Here is an 11046-nt window from a genome sequence, read left to right as displayed (position 1 = left end):
GGACCCTTTTCTAGTCCTTCAATTCTGATACATATAAACAGAAGTTCCAGGCTTGAACTGCTTATGTTGATTCTATACATGGTTGCCAAGTATCCTACTTCAGCCTTGAGCTACTTGGGCTGCATGAATACCATGTGTCTCAGGCCTTACTTCATGGTTAAGAAAAATAGATGCAGACCTTGAACTGCTTCCATGCATGAGTTTCATGAATGCCATAAGTCTCAGACCTTGCTTCATGTTTAAAAATAACGACTGCCGGCCTAAAGGCCTCTTTTGTAGCACATGAACTTGCCAAAAAAAGAAATCTTGGGACCACCATAACTAAAGGCCGAAACTTTTACCCGGTCTTTCAGTCATTTTTTGTTGACTTTGAGTCTTCCTTTGTGCGCCATTTGATAATTTTAAGAAATTTTATATAAAAATCTTATAAAAAAAGAACTTGTGGGGCCCACAAATCACTTTTCCTTTTTTTTCTTTTTCTCGTGCCTACCAAAAAGGTGACAGGCTTGATTGGGTAGCTTCTGCAGGCCCAATTGGACAGCTTCTGCAGGCCTGATTGAGCAACTTGTCCTTCTCAAAAAGGCAATTAGTTGAATACCCTCTTTGTTGACTTTTCATCCTTGGGTGGTGGGTCCAGACCTGAAGCATTTTTTTTTCTTACTTCTCTCTCCAGTCTCCACTATATCTATTTTAACATTTTTCCTTGTGGAGCGAATAAATCTAAAAATTTGTCTAGACCTGAAAAATGAATTTGGACCTTAACTAATTGGGCCAAGGCCTGAAAAATTAGTCCGGGCTTTAATTAATTAGGCCATGCTTCAAATACTAATGCGGCCCATTAAGTCCCAAATTGATTCAACCCTTGCAAGTTCAATATAGACCAATTGTGGCCCATTATAAATTAAATCAAGGCCCGAAATAACATTTTGGACCATTAATTCATTAATAGATCCCTTTCCAAAAAAAAATGGTCAAAATTGGGTGTAAACAGGAGTAGATTAGGAAAACTACTCTTTATCTAATAACCAGCTCTTTTTTTTTTGGGTAAGTCTAATAGTTTTTTGGTAAGTCTAATAATCAGACTTTGGAACCCGCATAGATATATTCCTAGCCAATCAAATTGTCCAAGTCATGGGGCAAGTCAATGATCAGTTTTCCCTCCAAAAATGTTATGATGGGCCTAGCTGAAGTGCTACATCAGAGAAGAGATCTCCAACCTATTGAGAGAGTCGCCATAGACTCTCCAGATGCCTCTGGAATCTTCTGAAACCTTATGGACTATGGCGAAATTTTCTGGGTTTCTCCGAAAACTTTTAGATCTTTCCACCTAGAATGTTATCTCTTCTCTAGGTTCACCCTTGTTCTAGAATTGCATTGTAATATCTAAAATGCTCTATTAGTACCTATAAATAGGAGATGGACCTCCTTGTTTAAGGGTAAGGGTGAAGAGTCTCAAGTATGAGCGAGAGTTATCCTTGAGAGATGTTTTGTGTCGTGTGTGTAATGGGCCGGACTCACACGTCTGGGAATGTGACAATTGTCAAAAGTATTTTTCTATTATACATCAGTTTGTCATATCGCTACAGCCTTTGGTGATGTGATTTCATCTCTCTCTATCTCTCTCCTCCTCCTCCCTTAAAAGATTTGCAAAGAAAACACTCAGCAAGAAATTGTTAGGATCGGATGACATGGTAGAATACTTGGAACCTTTTCGTACTGCATAATTTGTTAGGCCACTCCAAGTATCATAGGATTGCCATTTGTTGGGTTAAATATCAATGCAGGTACTGCCCTAGTTGCAAGGAGCATATGCAAGCCAGCTAGAAGTTAGACTTGTGGAGATTGCCAGATGTTCTATTCTTTCACGTAAAATAGTTCTCACAGTCATTACCTAAATAACAAACTTGACACTTTTGTGAATTTCTAAGCAAATATGTGAGATCAAAGGATGCATTTGGGCAATCTCATGTCTATGAGCTCTGTGCTACATTGCTTCTGCCAAGATATGTACAAACGGAGCTTTTTGTGTGTTCTTCTAATTTTTTCTCTTGGTAAAATTGCACATCTCGCTGGTTGGTATGGAAGTTAAAAGAGACATTAGTGTAAGGATGAACCAATGAAAATAAGGAGAAACCAATGAAAAGAGTCGGTCTTTCTGTCACTTCAAATTACTACAAATGAAAATAAGGAGGAACCAATCAGAAGCCCCAATTTAAAACAAAGCCCTCAATTACTGTAATGATATAAATAAAATTGTATATATTCATACCTCTATTTATAGTTAAAATGCGGACCTCCTCATTTTCTCCCATTTTCCGATCGAATTTCGATGATCCGAGCCGCTCAATATGTTTAGAACGTGATTTTAAAGGTATCCGTGAGAAATCAGAAAAAAAAAAAAAAGACCGGGAAGGGCTTCATCCGAGCAGTTTTTGTTTGAACCGTTCAATAAAAAACAAACAAAAACTGTTCGGATGAAGCCCTTTCCGGTCTTTTTTTTTTTTCTAATTTCTCGCGGGTACGCTTAAAATCACGTTTTGAACACATTGAGCGGCTCAGATCATCAAAATTTAATTGGGAAAGGGAGGTTCGCATTTTATTAAAATGAGGTGGTCCTAACGGGAGACGGATTATATATATATATATATATATATATATATATAGAGTTAGGTTCCGGTGAGGGATCCCTCATTTTATTAAAATGCGGGACTCCCCTCCCGATTGAATTTTGATGATCCGAGCAGCTCAAAGTGATCAGAACGTGATTTTAAGGGTCCCCGTTAGAAATCAGCAAAAAAAATGACCGGGAAGGGCTTCATCCGAGCAGTTTTCATTGAACGGTTCAAAAAAAAACTGCTCGGATGACGCTCTTCCCGGTCATTTTTTTTGCTGATTTCTCACGGGGACCCTTAAAATTACGTTCTGCACACATTGAACGGTTCGGATTTTCAAAATTTGATCGGGAAATGAAAGTCTCTCATTTTAACAAAATAAGGGATCCCTCACTTGAAAATTCCTCTATATGTATATATATAGAGGCCAGTTCTAGAGACAATACTTTTGACAACATTTTTGACAACACATTTTTTGAAACCCCGCATGGGACCTTCAAACAAATGATCGGAGCCGCTCAATGTATTTAAAACATGTTTTTAAGGGGTCCTGTAAAAAATTAACGCATTTGGAAATCAGTAAGGGCTTAATCGGCTCATTTAGTTGATTCTTGTCAAACTTGAAAACATGTTTTAAACAAATTAAACATGTTTTAAACAAGCTCCGAAAAATATATTGTCAAAAGTATTGTCAAATGTATTGTCTCTAGAACCGACCCCATATATATATATATAGTATTTTGTATAATTGTTAAATAGTGAGAAGCCACGCTAGCTCAAGTGGTATTCTCACCCTCCTCGCTCGGTGGATGCAAGAGTTCAAACCCCACGAACACCAGACTGATGTATACAATGTGAAAAAACTTAATTGTTAAATAGTGATAGAGACTAGAGAGGGTAATAGAGAGGATTGTTGCAATGCGTAAATAAAAAGTGGGTTGGTAATATAGAAATTGCACATTTTTACTGGGTGTTTTAGCTACCGTGTACATGCTCTAACCATATCTTTCCACCAAAAATTATGAAACAATGTTCTCTTACACTTTCAAGTTTCAACTCATGCTCTTAGGCCCGTTCTGCTAAGACTCTTACTTTTTTAAATATTTATTTTTCGCTTTACGACATATGTCATTCTCTCACAATACACTTCCACCAACACACTACTTTCACGGAATGGATAAGACAATACTTTCTCTACAAGAGTACATAAATGCAATTAGACAAAAAGGAAAATCCTATGCTTCATAGGAACAACATACTACTATTGTAAAAATCAGGTAACCAGACTAAAAATGATACTCCATTACTTCCCTCATTCCCTCCTCGAAAACTATTTGCCCCACTACATCTTATTTTAATTAGCCGCAGTTACAAATTTTTGGATTGCGTTGTATCAAAACTTTCCCGAGCATTCCTATTCACGAACTCCTCTTTCTATAACAAGTTGTTGGTTAGATATGCTGTGAAAAACACAGGTGGTCAGAGGCATTGAGGAAAATCACGGCTGTGTATCGAATAATGCAGAGGCATCGAAAGGGCCGAGAACTCCTCCGCTCAAAAGATGCATGGCAGCGCCTCGAGAAAACTTCCTTGCAAATAAAAAACAGGGTACGCAGGTAGAATTGTTACTGCACCACTCTCTGCGGTGCTCATTCTCGTAGTATACAGAAATGATGTCCTGTGAGATAAAACACAAGTAGTCATAAGGGGCAAGACAAGAGGCAAGAAAAATTCAAATAGAAATTGCACCATAGCTAAATCAAGCAAATAATATGAAAATCTAGATGGTGACAAAAACTACATTTGGAGAAAACGAATATATAGATAACAAGACGATTGTGTAAACAAATTTCCGGTGGTGGTTAAGATGCTTTAGTAATAAATAAATAAAAAGAAGAAGAAGAAGAAGAAGACAGTGATGTAATACTGGAGGAGGAAAAAGTGTGAACTATAATGGTTCAAACATGGTTAGGTTTTGGGCTTTCTGAATACAGAAAGAAGGATGGCGCATGATCAAAGGCAATATGGGTTTTAACTTTAGCAAGTGACACAACACACAAGCCATAGGCCCATAGTATGCAGACAGGATGCACTTCTACATTAATCCAACAAGCAGAGGAAAGCACAGGTGAAAACAATAATGAGAAAAAAAGCACTTGATACATTTCCTTTCACAAAGACGTAGGTCCGACCAGCATTTATCAATTACTGGATATGCAGAAGAGAATTTCAAAATGAAGCAAAAATAAATTATGATAGCTTGAAAATTGGACTAGATCATGAAACAAAAAAGTTCCGCCTAAACTTGTTCTTATTTCTTAATTGACAAGAAACGGAAATGCAAGAAACAATCACCTTTATGCGTTTGATTTGCTGAGGACCTGCATTTGCATAGTTAAACGTCATAGGGTGCCACCCTTTGTTCTCCATATTCGTCACGGATTCATTCCATAAACTGTACGTCACCATTCTTTTCTCAAGTTCACCATCAAGATCATTCATCTAGAAAAAGATAAAAGAAGAAAACACGAATAAGATTCCCAAGGAGCTACTGATCCTATAAGCAATCAAAGTCAGAAAAGAAAAACTTTAGTTATTTAATGAAGGTTGCCAAGAAGACCAGGGCTACAAATGAACAAGGTGTTCAGTGACTGCTCGAGCTCTGCATCTCTCCGGGGCTGGGAGAACAAATAGGCATGGGGAAGAGGGGGTGGGGGGGCTACGAGCCCTCTCCCATTGTTGTTCCCGGACCACCCATCCCTTCTTTCCCTTTCGCCCAGCCCAGTGAGGTCCGATGAGATCATCTTTTCGAACGACTAGGTTAAGGGCCAATTGAGCAATCATCATACATTCTATACACTCCAAAGGAGGAGGAAGGGGCGGTTCAATGAAGGAGCTCAATAAATCATAGACAAGACAGATAAATGAATCTATTTCTTACTGCAAATAAGGTCTGAACATAGTGTTCATCTGGGATACAGTTGTGCTGCTTCTGAAGTTTCTGCATATTAGCAAATAAGCTGTAATCAGAATGCTATGACAAAAGGAAGGTTCATGTGTTCAAGGCTGTTCAAAGCACCTAAATATAAACAAAAAAATGCTGGGTGACTCATCAGAAGTATAGAATTCAGAATAAAAGCAGAAGACAGGAATTGCCCAGGATAACAATTAGATGTTTGGATTGGTTATTGCCTCATTCCAAAGCGAAGAAAACATCACCTGTTACTTCTTCGTGAATATCTAATTGATTGCTAGAAGTAACAAGTAATGGTTGTACAGTTCAATCAATGTATTCCCAACACTAATTAAAGATAACATCACTAACTGATCATTGATGAACGAATCAACTTCAAAACAAGGATAAAATAATAAATAGCTAAGCCAAAGAGCTGCTAACAATTAGATCCCAGGAAACAGAAACCACTTACACTATTCTGCTTTCCCTTGCTGACATCTACGGGTGGACGTCGCTGCAAAGTCAAACATAACTGATCAACTTACTGTACAACATATCTAAATTACCAGAACTATAACTACTCATCAAGACTCACAGTAAGGTTAAGGCGGCAGTTCATCTTTTGTTATCAAAGGTAAGTTTTACAATCAAGGGGTCAGAGTTCAAATGGAGGTCGATTTTTACATGATTCACATCTTCCAGTTAAACTTTCAAAATGCAATAGAAACTTGTATTTAAAGGTTGCAAGAGTCACATTCACATAATGTGCTCCTTGAAATAGCAGGGTAAATTCTGTTGATAGAAGAATGTCTGTATACTACTTCTGGGTTGTACGTCATTTGTATATAATAGCCCCTTAACAACTAGTACATAAGAGCGATCATGATTAAAGGAACAAGGTTATTAGATGACTGAGCATGACAATATGGTTGAGAGAGGAGCAAAATGCCCCAGTCATGTACCTTGCAAAACTTCTTGAAGACAGGAAAGATAACCTCATCATCTACAACAACTTCCGCATGGCTGCGAACTAAAGAAATCCACTGAATGTACACAATAGACTTCAGGTTTAGGATGTTAAATCAATTTCTATTATGGTATAAAATGTAATTCAAATCAAGGCTAAGACATATAACCTGGGACCCTTTTCGCCACTTAATCTTCGGTATTACAGCTGACATCTTAGGGGTGTAGCGGCCTTTTTTATCAAGATCAAGAAAGCTAAAACACAAAAAGTCTACATAAATAGGTCAAACTGCTAGACTACTGTGTAATCTACAGAAAAATTAGCAACTGCAAAATTGTTATCGTATGTAGTCTATCTACCTGTCAACGAAACTCCTTGGCGAAGCCATCAGATAACTGTATATGTAGCTAAAGTTGTACAAAGGAACACAGCTGCACAATACAAATGGGGAACTATCATAAAACATTTCAGATTAAAGCTGTGAGAAACCTCATGATGGACGGTTGTTTAAGTATAACGTATGGCCTACAATCATACACAAGGGGAAAAAGAAGGGTGAGTTACCCTTCTTATAATTGGAATATAGCTAGAAATGCTAACCGAACGAAAAAGACCCACGAGAACAATTACGCAATATGACAGCAACAATCAAGTAAGCCACTCACAAGAAAACCTCAAAGGCATAAGTTGAAATCAAAAGGGAAAGGACCAGGGTCCAGGGAGTACAACCGATAAACTAATGACAGATCAAATATGGAAAAGTTTACTAATCAACTTTGTCAGCTGAAACCATAACAATATCAGCTGAAACCATAACAATATCATCATACATTCATACTTGCCGCTGCATTTGGTACCTAACATGCAGAATTATGGAATTGTTTTCAAAGTGTAATCAGTGTCACAGCTTACACGATTTCCTAGAGCAAGCCATGAAACTGAATTGAGGGAGAACTTCTTCCCATTTTCTTAGAGTTCCACTCTGAAATTGAAATAGAGTATTGCTACCTACCTTCATAGTAGTTCACAAAAGCTAAAGGGATATTATCCAAAATTCGATAAAATAAAATTTAAAAAAAAAGAAATAGTTTTCGCTTTGATTTTGTATTGATATGTGTATCATCCATCTCCAAAATTTCTATGGTAAAACTTCCTAAGAGCAACCACTTTGATTCTGCCGAAGGTTCCCTTAGGTCTATATTAGCAAAGGTTAGGTCTGTCTTCAGCCTTCCCCCGCCCATGCCCCCATCGATCGGGGAGTACATGGGTACTGTTATTGTTGTTATGTTTATCATCCCGCTCCACGCTTCACTCCACTTATTGCGCTTAACTTTGGGTAGGTGATCTAGTCTGAAACTGGTTGCTAACTTTCACCTCTTCTACTCTTTAAGTATTGATCTGGCTACTGGAGTGAGATTCCGCATCGCCAAGGACTGCCAAATTAACGTTCAGATCATAACCATCACCTAACACTGCTGATCTATGGTTTCCGAAGTTGTCATAGGAATGAGATAGCACGTGTAAAATAGGATTCACTCCACTATGTTCAAATGCCATGCATGATGCATCTAAAAGTACACTCAAACTAAAACTGCTGATCTATGGTTTCCTCAGTCTTCATAAGTATGAGACAGCATATGTAGCATAGGATAAGGATTCACTCCTATACGTTTAAATAACACCAGTCTCAGAGTTATTCAACTCTCAATGTTATTCATTGGATTAAACAATGTAAAGCACTAAGAGCAAAAATATCTGTCAAGTCGTATTAACAGCAAAATACCTATGACAAATTAACAATTTCCAGAAGTTATGGTTATACCAACCTATCTGACAAGAGAACAAATCTCTGGTTTGCTGGATCCGCAAGAGCCGCTCCTAGTAATAACCTCTCAGCTTGAATCATACTCACTTCTCCCCATCCCACCTGCAAGACAACCAACCAGGTCAAGTCTGTTAGCAAAACAGCTTAATTCTTAGTACATAAAATGCATACAAAACAGACAGGTAAGGCTCGATTTTCTGTAAAATAGTCAACAAAACAAGGGAATCAAAATTCAGTTCATGAAGTATTTCTTTGATTTGCAGCCTTGCATGTTTTACGTTTGTTTTCTCTCTTCATTTTTAAGAACTCACAAAACTTTTGTGTGTGACAAATTTTTTGAAACTCGTTCTCTAGGATTTCTTTTTTAAATGAACCTATTTTAGAGAACACCCGCAAATCTATTTTATTTAAATGTGAAAATGACGTGTTTTTTTTTTTTTTTTTTTTAAGAAAAAGTTTTAGAAAGTCCTCTGCAACAGAACTTAAATTCACTGAAGGCTCATCATTTTACATAATGCAACAGAACCTACATTATGAAAATAAAAAAATTCCCATTCCTTCTTTTCCTTCTAATATGTCTTCCTCAGCAACTAAGCAAGCATAATTTAATACCTAAAACACACATTTTTTAATCAACATTCCCCTATCCTTTCTCTTCTTTTTTCCCAAAAACGAATCTTCCCCACTTCCAATACATTCAAGATCGAAACTTTAAAAAATTACCCAAATGCTATTAGTTAATTGCTGGCTATACCGAGCACAACTAATTTTACTGAATAAAGCTCTTCATTATGCATATGGCAACAAAAACTACATTATGAAAAGAGAAATTGCTATTCCTTCTTCTCCTTTTCATTCCCTAAGCAAGCAAACAAGCATTAATGAATACAAACAATATGCATTTTCTAATCTACCTCACCCAATTGGCGAATTCTTTATTTAAAAAACCAATCTTCCCCAATTACAATACATTCAAGATCGAAACTTTAAAAAAATTACCTTAATGCTATTAGTTAATTGCCGATTATAGAAGAATGCAGACCTCGTCGTCGACTCATCGAACACAAATCCGGGCTCCGAGTGCACGTGTATCGAGAAATTCGCCACGTCAGCGTTCTGCAAAAAAAAAAAAAACACCCCTAACAAAAACATCACCAAAACCTCCAACACAAATTCCTACTCAATAAAAAATCACACGAGATTCTCTGTACCGAGAAACCTCAGGACCGTTGGATCGTGCGAGAATTTTTTTTTGTCTCTTAGAGGTACAGAGGTTTCTCGGTGCATCAAAATTCGCTGTTAAGAAAAAAGATGAGACGAAACCTCGAAAAAGGTGCCCCAGAGGAAATCGAGGGGCAGGTTGCGGCGGGCGAGGAAAAGGAACGCGACCTTGGGAGGGCCTTGGAAGTGGACGTTGTAAATCCGAGATCTGCGAGGGGTAAAACGGGAAGAAGAAGAGGAGGAGCGAGAGAGATCGTCGTCGTCGGATTCTTGAGAGGAGTAGTACTGGAGGCGGAGGAGGGCGAGGAGGCAGAGAGAGATGGAGAGGGCGATGACGAGCTTCCAGCCGAACCAGAACACGTGGCGGGCGGAGAGTGGTGAGAGAAGTGATGACGAGGAGGAGGTTTTTTTCTTCATGATGACGGTGGTGGCCTCCTGCGGTTCAGGACTAGGGGAATAGATACAACAACACAGAGATATATAGGTTTATGTATAAACGTATATGTATGGAGAGAGAGAGGGGGGGGGGGGGGGGAGGAGAGAGAGAGAGAGAGCGTTTACATGGAGGCGGCGGGTGATCGGAGAGGAGGAGCATTAAAAGAGCGAGAGTTTTGGAGTAGAAGAAAGTTAAAACGGAACTTTTTTTTAAAAAAAAATGTTTGATCGGCTTTGTAAACTTTGTTTGCTTTTTGGCTTCTTTTTAGTAGTAGTGTGTATTTATTTTTATTTTTTCCGATTTCTTCGGTCCCAAAAATTTATGTGTCAAAAAAAATTACAAATAAATACTAACTCCTTTTTAGAAAGCTTTCTGAGTTACAGGTCGTTTGGACGGAGGAGATTCGAGAAAGAAGAAAAGAAATTGATTAAAGGGATGGAGGGACGGCTGGGATTCCCGTGTTCTTTTTACTAATAGTGCGCACGCGTCTTTTTTTGTTTTGTTTTTCGGTTTTGTGTGTGGAAAGCTCGACTCGAGAGTGTGGGGGAGTGGAAGGCGCAATTATGAAGGCAGCTGACAGAGGGACAATGGTCGAACGGCTACGTGTAACGTGTATAGTATTTTCCTAGTCGTGCTGATTTCAATGACACCGCTGTGGTTTTGAGTAACAAAAATGCCAAGGACACGAACATTTGTACACATATCTTACACATATATTTTTATGGGATACATTTCGGGTCCCATCAATATGATCCGAACCACTTATTATTTTTAAAAAAATATTTTAAGAGTTTCTGTAAAAAGCCAACTCGATAGGATATCGGTAAGGTCTTTTTCAGAAATCGCAGTGCGAATCAGGCTGTTTCACCCTATGATTTTTGAAAAAACCCTTACCGATATCCTATCGAGTTGATTTTTTACATGAACTTTTAAAAAATTATTTTACAAATAATGAGCGGTTCGGATCATATTGATGGGACCTGAGATGGGCCCCATAAAAGTGTATGTGCAAGATATGTGTAAAAGTGT

The 11046-nt window shown here is 38.1% G+C and overlaps 1 protein-coding gene across 2 annotated transcripts; it reads right to left on the bottom strand.

The window, feature by feature from the left end:
• Positions 1-3776: 3776 nt before the first annotated feature.
• LOC131310719 (glycosyltransferase BC10-like) lies at positions 3777-10221 on the bottom strand. 2 transcript variants are annotated; one of them, XM_058337896.1, is made up of 10 exons: positions 9684-10221; positions 9360-9476; positions 8362-8462; positions 6895-6987; positions 6705-6789; positions 6531-6611; positions 6041-6082; positions 5554-5613; positions 4968-5114; positions 3777-4290 (listed from the first exon to the last, which is right to left on the bottom strand). In XM_058337896.1, exons 1-10 carry the CDS (start codon positions 9996-9998, stop codon positions 4111-4113), a joined length of 1221 nt encoding a protein of 406 aa, XP_058193879.1. In that variant the 5' UTR covers positions 9999-10221; the 3' UTR covers positions 3777-4110. The 2 variants fall into 2 exon arrangements, with proteins under 2 accessions (XP_058193879.1, XP_058193885.1); XM_058337902.1 differs by having other exon boundaries at positions 6895-6966.
• Between the last annotated feature and the right edge of the window lie 825 nt (positions 10222-11046).

This window comes from Rhododendron vialii, chromosome 2a, assembly GCF_030253575.1.
Source record: "Rhododendron vialii isolate Sample 1 chromosome 2a, ASM3025357v1".
Taxonomy (NCBI): Eukaryota; Viridiplantae; Streptophyta; class Magnoliopsida; order Ericales; family Ericaceae; genus Rhododendron; species Rhododendron vialii.
The sequence above is the reverse complement of the archived record's forward strand: the minus strand, read 5'-3'. Positions and strand labels throughout refer to the sequence as shown.

What these genes read in the sequence shown, in the direction of transcription:
- LOC131310719 (XM_058337896.1), bottom strand. Translation starts at nt 9,998, where the DNA reads ATGAAGAAAAAAACCTCCTCCTCGTCATCACTTCTCTCACCACTCTCC. An exon ending in AATTAACTAATAGCATTAAG is followed by an intron (nt 8,463 to 9,359) that starts GTAATTTTTTTA and finishes GTTGTCTTGCAG; the next exon opens with GTGGGATGGGGAGAAGTGAG. An exon ending in TTTGTTCTCTTGTCAGATAG is followed by an intron (nt 6,988 to 8,361) that starts GTTGGTATAACC and finishes GTTTTATGATAG; the next exon opens with TTCCCCATTTGTATTGTGCA.